We start from the raw sequence: 20,491 nt of genomic DNA on the forward strand, positions 1-20,491 counted from the left end.
TTTCAAACTGAATTTGTAGGTAGTACGAAGGACTCAAATTTCTGATTGATGTAGTTACTCAGATCAATATATAGAACTGTGCCTGTACATAGACCCTATAATGTCCTTTAAGAAAAACACCCTCATTTTTATAGGAATGGTGTTTTCCAGAGTCTTCCTGGATCTGGTTAGTTTTATAGTGAAATTTTTTGTTTATTCTGGTATGTTGGCTAAGTACATTTTACAACTAATTGTTTCAATTAGAAAACTTTATTTTATATGCTGTTAGACATATCTTTTTATAATACATCATTTCACTTTTCAACCTTCATTAGATTCATAACAGAATTATTCTCATTCTCGAAGAATCTTCCACTGAGAGTGTCTCTCTGATTATCATTGCTCATAGTACATGACTAGAAGTGGTGAAATTGGAAAAGCAGATGTTCAGGGTGTGCCAGATCTAAAACTACCTTAGATGCTATAAGAAATGGTGAGAAGGAAAGAGAAGCTGCACTCAATTTTGTGTTATGTTTGTTTTCTAGTAATTGATTTATTTTTTCTAAAAATAATGGAAATCAAAGAAGATATGTGAGAGTTTGAAGTTTTGACTATACATCAGACAAGGCTACAGATGTTTGTTTAGCAATAACCTGAGTGAGGCATTATAGTAGGCACTGTGATGATTACATAACCAACACAGCCTCCACCCTCAGCAGGTTACATTTAAAAATGGGAGAAAAAAGAATATTCAGAAATATTATAATATCCCTCAGAAATTTAATTATTGGAGCAAAAAGACAAAGTGTTCAGAATAGTAGGGGAAATGAGTTTACCTTATATTTGGGATTTCCTCAGAGTTTTAGGTAAGAAGTGACTTTTGGATGGTAGACAAAATTTCTACAGGCAGATAACAGGATAAGATCATAAGAAGCTAAGGGAACACTGTACAAAAGGGACAAGACACACAAAAATGTAGGATACTTCAAAATTGCATTGTATAATACAGTTCTACTAGACTATGGGGTAAAAAAGGAAATTATGGGGAAAGAGCCTGATAGATGATTGTATCAGGTAATGTAAGACTTAAATGTTATGTCTAGAAATTTAGACTTTTATCCAGGAGGAAAGAGGAGCCATTGAAGGTACTTAAGGGATATATTTCACTGTGCTTATGGAATAGTTAGTTCTTTGGCAGCCACACCTAAGAAGGGTCGGAGGTGAAGATTCTTGATAAGGAAATAGGAGATGATTTTTAGTAGTCTAAGAAAAGGCTTAAGTTAGGGCAGAGTAGAGAAAATAGAACATGTGTGAATTTATTAATAAAATATTTTACAGATGTATTGTAGGACATGGTGACTTACAAGATGTGGAGAGTGACAGAGAAAGGATCAGAGGGTACTTCCAGGGTTTGAATGTGGAGGTCCGTGAGACCAGCCCTCTCACTGATAGTGGTAGAAAGGGCAGAAGGAAGAACACATCTGCCAGGCAGTTGAGCATTCTGAATTTCACATCACAACCCATGGGAGAGATTAAGGGTATGCATACAATATAGACTATTCTTTCTGTAGAGATCAAAAGAGCAGCCCAGTAAGAAACATGTTTAGCAGGTACAAATCTCAATCCAGTAACGGCAGTTTTAATCACAAATATAACCTTCCTTATTTTTATGATATTACTTAATTTCAAATTAAAGTTCTCATATCCCGTGGATTATCAGAAGACTTTATGATTAGGGGAGGTTGTTTGTTTTATATAGGTTGGCATTGAGCTATCTCTCACCCCAACCTGCCAGATTATGATTTTCACCTTCCCTTTGCTGCTTCTGTGCCTCCCTGGGATCTGGGAATCTTTGTGAAGTCTCTGAATGCCTCAATCACTTAGTACAGAATTCACTAACTCGAATGTCTGCAAGAGCCAAGAAGCTAACTGAAATGTTTGAATGCCTTCGTTGTACATACCATGGTGTGCAATGGAGATCTGAGGCTCCTTGTAAGGGGGCTTTGGAGCCAATCAGTAACCATGGATGACAACCCTAGAAGGAAAACAAATATGAAATAGTCATTAATATCTCAGAATGTTGACCCACTGCATTGACTCCTACCTAGAGAGAAAGAAAAGTCCCTCTATTTAGAGCTTGGAGAACAGTACCAGTTACAGCACAGAACATGAAATGGTAGGTAGAAACAAGAAACAATCAGAGAGTTAGGTTGAGGTTTAGACCCTTGCAGAAAACCACAGTTCAAGGAATTTTCAAGAGCAGGTGAAATGAACTGCTATCAAAAGCTGCAAAGAGGAAAGGATAAAAGAGAACTGAGGAAAAGGCTTTTCAGTTAAAAAATAGAAAGAACTTTTTTAAAAATAAAAACTGTTATGATTATTTTAGAGTGATAGATATGAAATTTTAAGAGGTCTAATTAGAATTGGATGATGAAAAGGAAAGGCAATATGAAAATAGTGCTTTTAAGAAATTTAGAAAAAAGTAACCGTAATGCACATGTGTAAAAGGGTGAAAATGAAGCTCTCCCGACTATTTTTTTTTAAGAATCAGAGAAGTCTCTCTTAAAGACTTCATTGAAAGAAAAAGTTGCTATAAAGATAAATGGAAAATAGTCTTATAATAACAGGTATTCTCTTACTTCACATGTTTTATTATACATACAAGGGAAATGCACAAAACTCATTTTTTAAAAGAAATTATTATCAAAAATTATTTTTATGACTCCTAGATTTAAATAAAGTTGTTTATTCACTTTTATAAATGGAGCTAAATTAAACATTAAAAAAGATTAATAATAAGAAAAATGAGAGTACATTTGTTTCTACTCAAATAGTAAATACCCTATTTATTTTTGAATATACATTCTAAATTTTTATTATTGAAGATATTTATTTTGAAGATATATATACATATATAATGAAATAGAGAAATAACTTATTCTTAAATTCACAGAATTTTCACAATCCAAGTTATCAGATTCTTCTAAACTATTATAAATGTATGGAATCCAAATTCTTGACATAAAGAATTAAACAATATATTTAGAATGAGATTTTTTTCATAGCCAATTATACTTCATTAATTTAATTGAAATGATTTTAAATATTTGGTTTCATTGCACTGATCACTAAATTTGAAAGGATTTATTTTTATTAACTTGCAGCTTAAATAGGAACAAAAATAGTACTCATAATTTTTCCATTAATGACAATAAACAAGCATTAATAAAAAGCTTCTGATCTCTAAGAGTACATAATTCTTTTTGAGTACAGTAATTCTTTTTGAGAATAACTGCTGTTTTGATTATTACTATATCCTTCAAGATAGATCTAACAACTAAAAAACAAAACAATCTGCTTTTATTTCTCAAAATGACTTTGACCTCAAATTCTGAAACTGACAGGGTGACTTTGCCTGCTGAACAAACATGATACAGAACCTTTTAGAGGGAAGCAAATATGACAAATACCCAGGTGATCTCTCTCTCTCTCTTTTTAATCTTAAAATCAAAGTAGCTAATTTCACCACAGGGAGGAATTAAACCAGATATAATAGCTATAACTGTTAAGATTTTTGTCCTTAAGGCCTAGAGATAATTAAAATAAACACAATGACTTTACTTCTCCTTAATGTGTCATTTATATACTAGTTTCCTGTTGGGAACTATATATATTCAAAATTATTTTTAGTTACTGATGACAAATTAAATTCATTTAATCACATTTGAATTTTTAATGTTAGAGATAAAGACAATCAAGGTCACCATTAATCCACATTAAAACAAATTAGCAAATATAAGGTTTTCCCCCTGAAATAGAGTGAGAATATGTCTTCTGAAATAAAAGGTTATAAAAGGTACTAAAAAATTATATTACTATTCTCAGACAATCATAAATGTAGATACCATCAGTATTTTGGCTTTAAGAGATTACTCTTTGGATTTAATATATTACCTGAACATATTTACAACAAATGAGAAACAATTATAGTGTTATAGCATGTATCTCCAATATTATCTCCTAGACTTAATAGGCATATTTTAATACTTATTCAAGAAATGTATATTACTCATTTTTTATATGTGAAAGGTAAAGTTTGTTGTACAACAAAAGGAGTCTTTTATGTTATAAAAAGATAACTAGTGATTAAGAATTGTAAGGCAGTACTGAAATAAGGTCATTATCAGAAGGTATTATTGGGATTGGCAGTTGTTAATTGACATTTGTTCCTCAGTACACGGTGATAATTGATATGCACATATTTACAGCTAAAATAGGAGTTGATGGGAAGAAAATATATGTGTAGCTTTTTAGTGCAACAGTATGAAAACCCATAAAAGAGTAATTCACAAATCTTAACACAAGGTGGGAGAGAGAAAGGGAGGAAAGTTATTTTTCGCTTCCCCTGAGCAAACATGTAATTTCCATGATTTCTTTTTAATGACTGCGGTCTTCGGCCAGTAGGTACTGATTTATGAAAAGCTGTAAAAGATCAGGTGGAACTCTGTAGGACATCGTTTACAGCTGCACGGATTGAAACCTATCTAATTTGTCTAGTAAAAGTGTGAGCTCACAGTGCACATCACCCAGCCTATAAATTTCCCCTTCAAACCCAACGTCTGGGGCTGGGTCTGAAAAAACGCCAATCCTTGCAGCTGCTCAAAAGGCCCAGATTCCCTTGGTGCGCATGAAGAGACATCACAGGCTCTTCACAGTGAGAGACAAATTCCTATCCATTGATAAACTCTCCAGATGTCCTCTCGGAGGAGGAAAGGAACGAATTTTTATTTGAAATCCCCAGAGAAATCCTGAAAGTGGAAAAATGATACTTTGCAGGGCTGGTTATTCTGAGGTCACTGGCATTAAAATTAGGTCATTTTTTTTTTCTTTTGTCTTGGTTGTACTTTGATCCAAGTCATAAACAGACAAACTCAGTTGGGGTCACTCTAATCCCTAATCCACATGTCCTGTTCTATTTCAATTTGTTTATCCTAATTTTCTCTAAACTCTTGTTGAGTCTGGCTAAAGCGCTGAGTGTAAAAGTACAAAAACCATTTTCAATTGAGAAGAAAAAATTCCACATTTTGCTATTAGGTACACTTCATAAATATACTGAATAGATGTCCTGGGGTTTGATTCTCCATACCCACAAACCCATAAATAAAAAAGTATTACCATTCATGGGACTAAAAATTGACATCAATTTCTATGCTATCGCTACTGTAGATCTAGAAACTGTGGTGGTGAGGGGTGTAGATAGTTTAATATTTTATTGTCCTATTTCTAGGTCCCACTTCATTTTTTTCATAAAGTTTTCTCATAAATGACTTAATGCTATTTTTATCAACTTCGTTTACTGGTTCAATGACTTACTCAGTGAATCCAATGTTATATCTAATGCTTGTTAGCCATGAAAGCTATTTCACCCATGATAGCCATGCTAAAACTACCCAAGAATATTGTGTAAGATTTGGAACATGGATTGTATATCTGTATCTGTAATTCCTCAAATTCTAAAGAAAAGAACAAAAATAAGAAATTTTCAATTATGAAAATAAACCGTTTTTTCTTTCCTAGATGAGTAATTTAAAGAATCATACAAAATTATTTGTATATATGTTTCAGAAGAAAATAATTTATAAAATGTTAGTTTTATATTTTGCAGTGTTATAGCTATCCCTGAAGGAAAGAGAATTAATGCTTTGTAAGATAATGCCTAATGTTTTAAAAATAATCTCTGAAAGTTAGTTAAAACCAAACCATATCACAGAAATATAAATTACAAACTCTATAACTCAAACTTTTAATTTAAAATTTGAACACAAAGTAGAAAGGGTTGAAGTAGTTTAGTCTGATGGAGAGAAGGTTGAAAATTCCTTCACATTCAACTGCTCCCCACTTACACAAATGATCATGACAGGACAGGAACTAGCTATTAATCTATATTTCCACAGAAGTTGAAAATAGAGGCAGAACCAGAATGTAATATTGCCATTTCTTAAAACTCAGCATTAAGATTGCTTTAAAATGGGACTATTTATATCAAATAAATTTAATGCATTCTCATAAAAATGTAGATGAACAGTCACTTTACAAGCTCCTCATGTGCTCCAAGCAACAGCATGCAGGTCTAAGGTATGATCCAAAATCATCCAGGCTTAAGAATCTTAACCTTACACTTAAGCAAGTCTTGTATATCAGGGAGTGAGTTGGGGGAAATATCACTAGTAGCTGTAGAAACCTCCCAACTAAAAATCCTTTTTAAGTATAGGTAGAATTGGCACATTTATGGATTTGCATCACAGAAAGATTTTCTCAATAAGAAGAGGAGCTTTTACCACATATCCTAGATGGTAATCAATGGTTGCTACTCATAGGCAAAACATTGCATAGTTTCATTTTGTCTGTAACATTCATTTTGCTATTATTTCATGCTGTTTCTAAAGATATTATTGAAATTAGCACTTTAGAGTGCTAAATTCATTTCTAAAATAAGGATAAATGCAGGTCGATATGTCCTTCATTTGTTTTGGTGCCTTCTGACAACTAATTCTAAATGTTGAATTATTTTTTAAATGTTGAATTTAAGCACTTCAAAGAGTGCAATTTACTCAGGTAAATAATTTATTTTAAGTATTTAAGAAAAATATAACATTCTAGTTATAAAACTCCTAATATGGGAGATTTCAAAAATAGCAATTCTAAAAAAGATTTAAAAGATTGGTGCAGATTGAATCCAATTGCAGTATCACAAAACATGAAAAATTTTGAACGATAATTCTGAAAAGGTAAATATCAAATTGTGCCTTCTTAATTATAAAATAAAGATTAGGTTATGATATATATAGTTTTAATCTTAATACATTTTATTGCAAAAATAAAAACAGAAATGACAAAAAGCAGAATAGCGCATCCATTTATAAGCATTGGCTGTGGAATCATTGTGAGCTCATAAAAGTTACTGACTATTCTAATGAGGTCCCTAACAATACCTACCGTCCTTGGTTGTTGCATTATTATGTACATAATATTACACCTGCCTAAATATCTAGTTACTCAAAATCATAATTATCAATATTATTGCATTCCCACCATTTTATATAAACTGGTGTTTGCTATATTATTTTCTTTTTGAAGTTTTAAAACTTTAAACCATTTCACCAACACCATTATCTTATGTCAGAATAACGAACAGCTAAGAGATAGTGTATATTATATGCCAACACTGTTCTAAGTGCTATCTACATATGCTCATTTAGTCTTCATTTGTTTGAAATCTGTATCATCACCATCATCTCCATTTTACAGGTGAGGAAACAGACAAGATAAGAACACACTTGAGGTCACACAGTATGTGGTACACCCAGGATTTGACCCAGACCTTATGGTTCCAGTATCTGTATGCTAAGCCACTATATGTATTTCAGGGCATATAAAAATCAAACAGGGGATATTCAACATGAACAAAATTTCATCTAAGTGGTATAACATAGCAGCCAAGACCATGGGCTGTAGTATAAAGTAACATGGGTATAAAACCCAGCTCTGCCTCTTTTGTCTGGAGGAACTCAGATTTATAACTTAATCTCATTAAGGTTCGTCATGTCTGTGTAACATGCTTAGCATAGCACCTGGCACATTAGAAGTGCTCATGAATGTTCAATATAATCAGAAAACAGGACCTTCATAACATGCGGCTGTTATTATAAATATTATTAATGCAAAAGCAAGGACTTTCATAACTACTTCGTGCTTGAGCTCCCTTCCTTAAGAGAAACGAATAAAGAAAGAGGTCAATAAATTGTTCACCTAGTGACTGGCCTCAGCCTTATGAGTCAAAAGACAATCGAAAAGGTCACTGAAAGCTGAAAAAAATACTGCAAAGACAGTCACCAACAGGCTGCTTCTTTTGACTTTTCAAGGATGCAAACATAGTCTCCTCCATTTCTTTTATGTGTTTCCTGTTTCTTTGATTCACCAGACTTTGCAGGTAGTCATAGATTGACAATCAGGCCTATAATTATATAAAACAATTCTAGAAGTCCTTCTTAATGTTGATCATATGTTGTATAATATAAATCATAATCACAATCTCTCTCTCCATATATATAATTATCAAAATGTATATACATATATTTTACATGTATATATTACATATACATATAATGAACTCCATTCAGTATTGCCAAGTATGCAAGAATTTTATTTATTATTAGTCACCTACTTTTTTCTATTCTTTTTATAATTTTTATCTTCAATCACATTTGTAACATTATTTAACTCTGCACTGACTTAATGTCCTGCCACAAGTATAGTCTAGGTTGTTCAGACCATTCTTTAGACAGCAACCTATACGATGTCTAACAAACAAACATCCGGTGGGCAAGATTTAATGTTAAAACCAAATCCATCATCAAAGCAAACAGCAAAGTATTTAGTGTGTCATTTCTGCTATTACTGTGTCCTAAATTACCACCATCTTTGTCAATGATTAAACAAATTAAATTATAATAAGGTATGTATGGATATATTTATGCCTTTCCCTGGCAAAGGTTCAATGATTTAAAAAGCAGTCGTGAGTGGAGAAGGGAAGCACTTAGACAAGATGATTACATGATATTCCTCCTAGCTGCCAGCTTGAACAGATGAAGGCTTCATGGCAGATAAACTCCACAAATGAACAGCAACACCACATGAAGTCTGTTCCTGCTGAATGTTGGTGTCAAATTTTGACACGAGGCAAATCTGCCGACTCCTGATCTCTCTCCCTTTGGTGTTTTCTTGCAGGCCATCAAACCTTCTTCTTGACCAAAGCAATGTCGATATCACTACCTTCCGCACAACAGGTGACTGGCTTAATGGCATCCGGACAGCACACTGCAAGGAAATCTTCACAGGCGTGGAGTACAGTTCTTGTGACACCATAGCCAAGATTTCCACAGAGTAAGAAAAGAATTTTATTAAAAACAACTAATAATTCTTCTGAACTTCCTACTGAATACATGCTTTGTATGAACGTGTTATAAATATTCATTGTCCCACTGATGTACTTACTGTCTCCTGTAACTGCTGAGTGGGGCCCTGGGTCTCTTTGTGACCCATACCTTCTGGACTGGTGCACGTTGCTGTGTCTTCCTCCCTCGTGATAGGGCCTCAGGATAGGGGTCTTCATTGACACTATGACCTTCAGATAGACCAACAGATTAACACCCATATCCCTACTGCAGACCCAAGCCCCAAATTTAAAACATGAGCATATATAGCTTGATGATAATTATATTCTGCATTTGTGATTTTCTGTTATTTTCCCCCAAGCTTAACCTCTGTTAATGTGGAAAATTGAGAACTGAGTGGATAATCTGGCATACGAGGAAATAAGTTAAAATATAAAAGTAGTTTTCACAGCTACTAAATAAACGTATCATCATCTAGTTGTCATTGTCTACTCTGTAAAGGATATCATGCCAGAAAATGGAGCTATAATTAGGTTTAAGATAGGACTCTTTGGGTTTTCCTTAATAGGATTATTGTCAGTTAAGAAAGATGGAATATGCATCAGAATATCAATATTAATTTATGCTTTCATGTGTTAAAAGCCAATAATAATCAAGTATGATATATTTCTTAGACAGGGATCCTTTGGTAACAAGAATCTTGATGTGAAAAACACGTGGACTCAAGGAAAGGGGTTTTGTAAAGAGTCAAGTGAATCCAGTGAATAATTAAGAAATTTAGTCTTTATTCACAAGGTATGGTATTTGGGAACTGGAAAATGAAGAGCTAGAAGTCATATTCTTCATCTGCTTATGAATGAGAACCAATTTACTTCACTTCCTAATGTAACTGCATCTGTTTGTTTGTTTGTTTGTTTTCCTTTCCTGCACAGTGACTTTTTCTTTATTCCCATGCACATAACTAAAAATGGCTTTCTCAATTCTAGGTTATACAATCTCTTAGTGCCACTCCTGACCAGGACCCCCCTCTTTTAAGTTCCCAGGAGAGAAACTCAGATTGGCTCAGTCCTACTTGTAGATTGGCCCTTCTAAGGTCATATGTCTGCCAAAGTCTAGTCCTTTCTTCTCAAAAGAAGTAGAGTGAGACAGAATGAACTTGGCCATAGGGACCCTTTTCTGAGGGTAAGATGGAGGACTATGCCAAAGAAAGAGGTGTGTGCTGGGCAGATACACCAAAAGTTCTCCAGAATGTTGCAGCATGCATGGTCTGCTGGGAAACTGTGTTTATCTTTGTCATAGCCTTTCTCTCTTTGATCTTTGTTAAATTAAATAAACCCTTTCTTCCCTTCAAATTCTTTTAAGTATTATCTCCTCCAACTATTTTTTAAAAATTTTTAATGTTGAATATATAAAGACTTTCATTGTCACTTTGTCAATTATTTAAAGAAAGTCACAGTGGAGAACATATTGCATATCAAAAAGGAATATGTAGTATGATTCATAGAGATACAAGCTCCCAACAAATAGATTACTAAGTTTATAATTTATGATATAACATTACAATCAGAAACACATAAAGCCTTTATCTAGAAAACAGCACCTTTAAAGAAAAAAAGAAACATGTAAAGCCACAAAAGGACTTACAAAAAGAGTTTATTGCTATTAAAGAGGAGAACTTGTTCTCAAAAAGTAAACCCACTCGAGTCTATTTACCATGCATTGGCATTCTTGTTCAAAAGGAATGTGGTATTTATTGAATAGACTTTTGATCCAATGGAAAATAAACTTTGGGTTTCTATGGTACTTATTTTGATCAGATACGGTCTCAGGATATATTCATGTATTTAAATGTTTTTATAAATTCTTAGTTTAGTAATATAAACAGTTAGGGTTACGATGTACAGGACACCAACTTTACAGCACCACAGAAGCATAGCAAAAAACAAACAAAAATTTGAACATTTCCACACTATTGCCAGATTTTCAAAGGTAAAATTATGCAAATGTTTGTTTTCAATAAAATATCAACACTCAGAGCTTCTAGATATAGAAACACTATATTGAAGTGTCTGAGGCAGAACACTGTTAATAAGATTAACTGCTTAGTTTGCAATTTAAATACAGCTATGAGGGTGATAAGAAAGCTATTTGCTCAAAAAAAGTGAAATGACAGCATTTGTTATACTTCCAAGTTAGCTGTGTTTTGTGTCAACAATACGGTGTTGGACATTAAACTCTTTTTGGCTGATTAGCATATATTTACTTTATTATTATTATTTGAACAACCTGTGAATATACATTCAAGATGAAAGCTGACTTTTCCTGAGAGATTCAGCTTTGACAGGTTTGCCCTTCACGCTGAGTCAGATGGTCTTGGATTGTCTCTGTATTCCACTCCCCACAATATTCTTTCTTTTGTCCTTTTTTCTCATTTTAGGGACAATATAGGATTAACATCTATTGCCCTAAAACTCCTTGAAAGGAATTGTCTTTTCCTTGTGCTTCCACAATGTCATGAATCTCATGCTCTCAGTTTATATATCAAAAAGAAAAATGTTTTAAAAATCTTTAATATGCTAATAATTTCAGTAACTCATATGAGGTAACATTTTCACCTTAATATTTAGCTAAATATTTTCTTTACATTTGCAGTCTTAGACTCATTGTTTGAACTTGATTGCTTTTAAATCTCTGTATTCTCTGTGCCATCCACATGCAATTCAGAAATGATTCTTGGCCAGGCGCGGTGGCTCATGCCTGTAATCCTAGCACTCTAGGAGGCTGAGGCGGGTGGATCTCTCGAGGTCAGGAGTTCAAGACCAGCCTGAGCAAGAGTGAGGCCCCGTCTCTACTAAAAATAGAAAGAAATGATCTGGCCAACTAAAATATATATATACAAAAAATTAGCCGGGCATGGTGGCACATGCCTGTGGTCCCAGCTACTCAGGAGGCTGAGGCAGTAGGATTGCTTAAGTCCAGGAGTTTGAGGTTGCTGTGAGCTAGGATGATGCCACGGCACTCACTCTAGCCCAGGCAACAAAGCGAGACTCTGTCTCAAAAAAAAAAAAAAGAAATGATTCTTTTGACCAAATATTTCTAGAGACTCCCCTAGAATAGACAGAAATACCTAAGATGAATACTGAATTTCTTTTTTTTTTTTTTTTTTTGTGCACAGACTATCAAGTCACAAGAAAAGATCAATAAAGTTTCACATTCAAATAAATATGAATTTATTTCAGTTAGTTTAGGGATTTAATGGACATACAAGCTACTCAAGTCATCTTATTTTAAATGAAGCCCAGAAAATATGCAGTTCATTTAATAAACATATATTTTAAAATATTATTTCATAGCCTAAGATGGATTTAGGAAGATTAAACTGAGAAAAGTTGACAGAAAAGAAAAGGGCAGGGTGAGTGTGACTATAGGAACTAGAGAGAGAATTAAGTGTGTGGAATGAATATTAAGTACATTAATTGCTACATGTCATTATCCTACACACTTGGATGCCATTTTCAAAGTGTCATCACCTGTCCTTTTGCCTTTGAAGTCCCAGGGAACACACTCACCTCTGGTCTCAATCTTGAGCTGCACTTAGGTCTTGAACTTTTCCACCACTCTCCTAAACAGGATAGTCAAAATGGAATGAATACACAGGGAGTTTTATTGAGACTGCAGCAGCTGGGTGTTCAGAGCTATTTTGGACATGGCAGAGTGGTTGGTAGAAGACATTTGGCAAGAGCAGAGAGAGTAGAAGGTACATAAAAACCCCTCAAAAGGATAAGCCAAAGGGATAATTACTTTAATTCTCATTTCCATACTCCAATATAATCCTTTGCATTAAGTATAAACAAAATTGTATATTTGTTTGCTTATATTAGGTTCTCAGACAAAGAATGTAAGACAGGTTTATGCAAAGATTTCTTGAGGCATATACCTGGGAGATCCATTTATAAAGAAAAGTGATGAGGAATGTCCCAAGTTGATCTGTGAATACTAAGCATCTGATTTCTTTCCAGCCACTTGGGGATGAGTGCTTCAGTTCACAAGAGAGGATCAGGGCCAAGCATCACAGCATGGACTACTCAGTCACTATGCTTAAGTTTCTCAAAGATCTCAGGAAATTACCATACTACACTGGAACATTTTTCTGCTTTCTATGACTATCAATTTATTATTAATAAACTTTATAAAAGAAGGGGAAAGGGAAGAAACAAATTTAAAAAATCAACCAGTCATATAGATATGATATAGTATTGGAAAAAAGATGAAGGAAAATACAAAAAGAGTGAGAATCTATTGATTTGCACACTTATATTTATGTCTTTTCTGTTTTCTGGCTCTAGACTCACGACCTAATCTTGTTATAGTTTGGGGATGAATGGGGAAATGTTTATTACTTATTTTAAAGATGGATCCATGGTACATAAATAGTCATAATCCCACAACACACATCCATAAAAGCAGGGGTCAACAGAAATAGCATATATTACTCTAATGAAGGTGTTCATTGTCCAGTTACACTAAGAGTGCAAGCCTGATATTACCATAACTGCACACAAGCTTTCCTCATGAAGAGAAGGCAACAGAAGAGTGTGATCAGAGAGAACTGCAGGCAAGATACAAGCTGTCCATAGAAAATTAGTCAGCCTTTTGAATATTAGTAGGGAGAGAACCTGGAAGTCATCAGAAACTTCATTCCCAGCCCAGAAGATAGAAATGCAGTACAGTCTTGGTTAATTTCATACAGCTGATGCTTAAGTAGTAAGTACTTTGCTTCTCAGATGGATACCTATTGTCTTCTTGCTCACCTTTATTGCTTTGGAACCCATTTATAAAGAAATCAATTAGTCCATTTCTATGTAATTGAATTCCCAAATTTTTCTCTCTTTATGTTCAGTATAAAGGAACCCTTCTCTGTGTGTATGTGTGTGTGGGTGTGGTGTGTGTTCACGCATGCATCTTTTATTCTTGCCATTCTCAATTTGCCCGGCTCTCCTTGACAGATGGTGCTTTATTCCTTGGTCAACTTCACCCTGAAAAATATATTTTGTATGTTTCTTTGTTTAGTAAATTTGTATTGAGCCTACTAAATGGCAGCCATTGTTCAAGGTGCTATTGATAAGCAAAGTACAAAATAAGCAAAAATCCCTGTTCACATGGAATCTACCTTTTTGTGGGACAAAAAAGGAAATAAAGAAAATAAATCAGAAAGAAAGGTGATATGCTAGCTGGTAGTAAATGTTTTGGAAGAAAATGAAAGAAAGGAAAAGAGAAAGTGCAGATACAAGTGCAGGAAGATTTTACAATATTAAATAGGAGGTTGGGGAGGTGCTCACTAGAGAGGAATATCTGAGCATCCTCATTTCTGAAAGAAGTGAATATATGAACTAATTACTTGAAACAAGATTATATAATTAATAATTTGCACATGTTTAGCTAAGTCTTTCCTTTTTTCTAAATGAAACTCTGTATGTTTTCATAATCTTTATTTTAATGCCTGGTTTCTGACTTTAAACTATGATAAAGTTAATAAATACAGACATGTCTTTGTCATTTTTTTTCTACTTTGAAAGAACTCTACACTTTAAAGAGATATGTCAGTTATCTGTGGCTCTTTTAATAAACTCTCCCCAAACTTAAAGAATCAAAAAACAGTTTTATTATACATCACAGTGTTGTGGGTTATGAATTAGGACTGAGATCAGGTGGGTGATTCTTTGCACTGTAGTGTTGGTGTTGGCTGAAGCTTTCAGCTGACAAGTGGACCGATCTGGCCTGGAGGGCTGGAGATGCTTTCATTCAGATGTCTGTCTTGGTGGCTACCTAGCTGATCTCATCTGGGACTATAGACCAAAGTGCTTACACACAGCCTCTCTGATGCCGTAATATCAGGTAGTCAGACTTCTTATATGGCAGCTCTGGGGCCCCAGAGAGGATGTATTAAGGGATAAGAAGTGGAAGCTGGCAGTTTCTCAAGACCTGAGTGCAAAAACTGATACAATGTCTCTTCTGGTATACTTTGTTAGTGACAGCAGTCCCACAGCTGGCCTGGATTCAGGGGAAAGGGATAAAGCCCCAGAAAGAATGTGTGACCATCTGTATTAGTTTCCAAAGACTGCCATAGAAATTACCATAAACTTATTGGCTTAAACAACAGAAGTTTATTCACTTACAATTCTAGAGGCCAGAAGTCTGAAATCAAGATGCTGGCAGGACCATACTTGCTTCAGAGTCCCTAGAGATGAATCTTTCCTTGCCTTTTGCAGCTTCTGGTGGTTCCTGGTGTTCCTTAACTTGTGACAACATCACTTCAATCTCTGCTTTCATCTTTACATAGTTTCTTTCCTGTGTCACTGTGTGTCTTATTCTCTTATAAGGAACTGTCATTAGATTTAGGTTCCACCCTAATCCAGTATAATATTTTGATCCTTGCCTTAATTACATATGCAAAGGACTCTATTTCCAAATAAGGTCACATTATGAGGTTCTGGGTGGACACAAATTTTGCGGGAACGCTATTCTACCTACTACACCATCTATACATTCTTCTACAATATAGAGGTGGAATAGTGAGGCTATAACACATGAATGATGTAAATATTAAAAAATTATTCCAAAGTACTGGAATATATAATTGTATAAGTTTTGCTAACTGAAAATTTCCTGTTTATATACTATGCAGGAAACCATGATTCTCATCAGATATTTTTTCCTTTTTTTTTTTTTACAGTGACATGAAAAAGGTTGGTGTTACCGTGGTTGGGCCACAGAAGAAGATTATCAGTAGCATTAAAGCTCTAGAAACACAATCAAAGAATGGCCCAGTGCCAGTGTAAAGTACTACTTCTGGAAGAAAGTGGTGGCTGTGGAAGATGTAGCATTACTCTACAGATAGACAACGATGCTGGAGATACTGGTGGAAGCTTCAAGTCCAATAAGACACTCAGATATGAGTACAAATGCCTTAAAATGGAATTGAAAAACCCTTTATTTTCCCCTATCATTTAGTGGATGAGTGGGTTGCTGTATTTTGTTTTATAATTGCTTTTTTAATATTAGTTGATAGATTAAATTAAAATTCTTCAGCGCAAAATGATGAAGAACTAGCCTAGAGCCATTGATCATAAACTGACTATGATAAAAGCAAAACAAGTGGAATAACAAAATGGACATGGTGGCTTTGTTTATGAATAGCCACAAAAGGAAAGACTTGTAATATTTTTATATGCAGAAGAAATCTGTAACAGGTATTTTGTTTCTTTAAAAGCAAGCAAAGCGGAGGAATTTATACCTCAAACTATCTGGCCATATTTGCTACCTTATCATTGTATTATTCTCTTTTATCTGTTTAAAGCATATAGAGATGAAGTTTGTAGTTGTTTTAAGTACTACACATTTTTAAATTGTTAGCTCCTTAAGTATATCATGTAAAGAAATGTCTTAATTTTTGAAAAAAGTACATATTTATTTTCTTTTGAGTTGTTTTTATTGTTTTGTATTTATGCCTTGATGATTTAATTTGGATTTTTTACAGCCAAGTGCCAAAAGCTCTCTCAAATTGTCAGCAGTAGGAAACATATTTAACTAGACACAGATAATGATGGGCTTCTTTCTAGATTTTTTGAACCATCCACTTACCTGCATTAAATATAATAAAACCCTTTCCATGTTCATACACTAATCAAATCTCACAGTCTGAATGATCTTATTCATTTTTTCTTCTCCATTTATTATAAACTATATGCTCCTAATTTAGTGGCATATACTGGATTGTATGTAATGGAATTTCAACCAGATCACATACCTTTCCTGCTCTGGTGCTTAGAGACTCCCTTCATTAGGTGAAGGAGCCATGTTAGAGCTCCTGAGAATAGCTACACTGGAAAGAATTGGAATCCTACTTATATTGCTGCATTAATTGGCAACACATTCTATAGGCCAATGCATGAGTCAAAAAATCACTTGCTCATTGGCTTTGAAAAGTCACTTAATATTGTTGCTTAAACTTGCTGAGTTATTATAGAGAATCATGATAACTGAACTACTCATCTACATCACTAGGGTTTAGGTCAATTAAACATTGTGATCTTCAATACCAGGTATTATCTTTAAGAGTCTTCCACTTCAATGTACCTATTGTAATTTTGGTGTATAACTTAGAAACACTGAACTTCCTTGAATTTATTGGACTTATCATTTTCAAAGTAGCTGGTCATCTAGCAAATGCCTCAAAATCTATAAGCAGTAGAGAGATCTCTCATTGCAGGGATTTAGACTATTATATAAAGGCAAAATATGAGCATGCTCAGTAATATTTGAAAGGATGTACCTGGTGGAAATCTAGCTATTGATATATTCCGAAGCAGCATTTTAGCCCTATATTCTTTCTAATGCTGATATGATCATGGGTATAAGAAATGCATATGTCACAAGAATAGAATAAACAAAAACCATGCTGCAAATTTTATGTTCTTATGCAAAATGGAACACTAATGAAATACAGCTTAAAATCACAAATCAAAATTCACAAGTGCTAATCTGTTATAGGTTTAGTTTAATAAGGTTTAGATTGTGTTACTTCAGATATGAGATTATTTCTCAAATTTTGACAATATTCCTTATAATCAAATCACATTACTAGAATTCTGTATTGGATATAATAAGAGCATGAACATTTTAAAAAGATATGTGCGATTATGAAATTAATCACAAATTTCACTTAAGCCTGCTAGAAGCAGCTAGAAAAAAATTTTAATGAAATATTTTGTGTTTTGGAATATTAAAATGAGATCTGAATCTGATTTCAATTTCATCTTTTTCCCAGGCTAAGATTTATGTTTTTAGATACTGTTCTGAGCATACTCAACATAATCTGTGCATTTTATGAACTAATAGAAGTTGAGGATTGCTGAATCTATTTCACTTATTTTGGCTGTGGTTTCCATTTGAAAGTAGAGGTTGTATACATACCATACTGTTCTTCATTTTTTCAATATTTTTCTACCTGACCTCTTATAGATTTACTTTATGCAATTCTTACATTGTACATATGTAAACATAAGTGTACGATTCTTAACTGTGGAGTAGAGGTACTAGAATGCTTTGGGCCATCTCTTTGTACAGGAATTTCATTGGCATTCAGTAAACATGAAACCATAACTCCTTCAAAATGTTATGTACCATATTATCTGTTTTGTATCTTAAATTTGATTTACATGTATTATTTATTTCCGGTAACTAACTCATCTAGTTTATGCAGTGCTAAATGTCAACTAAGCCATGTATAAATGTGTATGATTGACAATATATGTTTACTTTAAACTTGTCTTTTCAAAACATTACTCATTTAGTTTATATTGTACAATGTAGATGGCCTCTTACTAATGTAAAATGATTTGTAGTGGAAACATTTATATTTTTATAATAAACATAATGAAAATATTTTTTACAGATTGGAATACAGAAGTAGTCTTTGAAGTTTTTTTTAATATAAAAGTATGTTCATCTTTAAACAGCAATATAATGAAATTTATATAAGTCACAAAAAATGTGCTTCTGTTTCCTTTTTCTCCATTAGTGAGGAGCGATTCATGTTACGTGATCCTCATTTTGTGGTCTAAATCCCATTATCAATAAGCTAGAACAATAATCAGTAAATATTATCTTCATAGTTAATGGTATTAGGCAGTTCTCTTTTGATTACAAGTGACAAAAAGTAGATAAATCAACTTAAGGATAAAAAGAAAATGGTAAGCCCATGTGACTGAAAACTCTAGGGATAAACTCTGTAGCTGACAGATCAGGCACAGATGGAACCAGGAATTCCAACAATATCATCAGGTTAAGTATCTTGCTCTAAGCTTTCTTCCTTTGACCTTATTTTTTTCCCAACTGGATTAATTTGCAAGCTATATCTTTTTACAAGGTGGAAAATACTGCTCTATTTAATATAGTTCTGCATTTGAATTCCCGTGAAATAATTACTGTCCTTCAATTGTTCCAACAGAAATCATGAGTACCTGCTTGGGTCACAGCCCTATCGCTTTGGGCTGGGCAATTAATTACTCAAATTGGCTAGTACTCAGTCCTGTGCTTGGCCTTGGAGATAGTGAGTAGGGTCATGTGGAAGTGATGCTCTACAGAAATTGTAGATGTCAGAGTAGTTTATTTCCAAAAGAAAGTCAGAATATCCTTTATGAAAAAAGAAAGAAGGAATTCTGGTCAGGCCAAATGAAACAAATAAAAATGGAAAAAACCAAACAACTATAACTGAAAACCATATGCTAAAACACATCTGATACTTTGTATAAAGTAGGTCGCTTTCATAGTCAACTTAAAGAAAATGATTATACATGAAAATAAAAAAAAGCTAACTTAAAATACATGCAAAATAATATGAATGACAAGATTCCCATAGAGAAGGAAGTGGTTAGGAAAAGATCACAAAACAGGTCATATCTGCGTTTACCTTTGAGTGAAATAGAGACTGTCTTGGAAGCAGATTAGCTAAGTAAAGGGGAAGAGATAAAGAAGAACATATTTATTCAGCCAGTAAATATGTAGTAAGCATTGCTATGTGCCAGGTGTTTTGCTATCACCATTTACAAGTTACCTCACTGAATTTTTACAACACTTGTGTGAATAGATATTGCTCACTTTTAAGTGAGGAGGATATCCAGGCTCAGAAGGTCTAAGTCACCTCCCAAGGTCAACCCTAGTGTATAGATAGAAAGATATTTTAAACTGGAATCTTCCTATTCTGTGTTCTTCTCATCATATTACAGCTGTTACTATCCCATGATGCTCTGGGGACAGTGACAGTGCTACTTCAATCTGAAAGCTCCTTGTTCTTTCTCTTATACCCTGTCCCAATGCGTCACAGGAATTTCTACCAAAAATTGCTTTCAAGTCTAATTCTTTCTGTGTCTGATTCCTGAAGATATTAAACTGAGATGACTCTGAAGCTGATTGACCTGGAAACTAAAATGCCATCCTTTACTCTTCCCTCCACCTCCTCTTTAGTGCCTAACAGTTCACCTAAGCCATGAAACCATCTTAGGAATGTCGCCTCCGTCCCTTTTCTCTGTCACACACCATAACCTCTGTTAGTCCCTCATTACTTGCCTGGAATACCGAAGAGACTTCCTAAATTATGCCTCTGACTCCAGTCCTGATTTCTTCAAAACACTGTTCAATAGGCAGCCAAACTAATATAGCAAACTTAATTTTGTAGTTCCTCCCCAAGAGGCTTGCATACTCAAATGCCTCAGGGCCTGGCAGCCTACAAAAATGAGTGAAGCAAGTGAAGTGTGTAGTGACCCATAAAAGCACATTGCCTTCCTCTAAAAGCAACTTATCAGGTATAAGGCAACACCAATCCAGCCCGAATTCCTGATTTCTCAAGAAAATGCTTAATCAGAATTTTTGTGAGAAATTTGTATGTATTTAAAACATAACTCATCGAATTGCCACCCTCCCCCCTACACATACACACACTCTTGCACACACACTCATGGGCTGCAGTGGCCAACTTTTCGTTTCTAGATTTCTAGAAT

General features: G+C 34.1%; 1 protein-coding gene across 2 annotated transcripts in view; it reads left to right on the forward strand.

The window, feature by feature from the left end:
- Positions 1–18,394, forward strand: part of EPHA3 (EPH receptor A3) — a 326,476-nt gene extending 308,082 nt beyond the window's left edge. The window contains exons 16-17 of one of the 2 annotated variants that reach the window (XM_069472465.1): positions 8,767–8,922; positions 15,667–18,394. In XM_069472465.1, the coding sequence (XP_069328566.1) occupies positions 8,767–8,922; positions 15,667–15,772 (262 nt within the window). In that variant the 3' untranslated portion in view covers positions 15,773–18,394. The remainder of the gene's footprint in view (positions 1–8,766; positions 8,923–15,666) is intronic. The other variant, XM_069472466.1, reaches the window with a different exon arrangement.
- Positions 18,395–20,491: the final 2,097 nt, after the last annotated feature.

The sequence above is a fragment of the Eulemur rufifrons genome, chromosome 7, assembly GCF_041146395.1.
Source record: "Eulemur rufifrons isolate Redbay chromosome 7, OSU_ERuf_1, whole genome shotgun sequence".
In the NCBI taxonomy this organism is placed as follows: domain Eukaryota; kingdom Metazoa; phylum Chordata; class Mammalia; order Primates; family Lemuridae; genus Eulemur; species Eulemur rufifrons.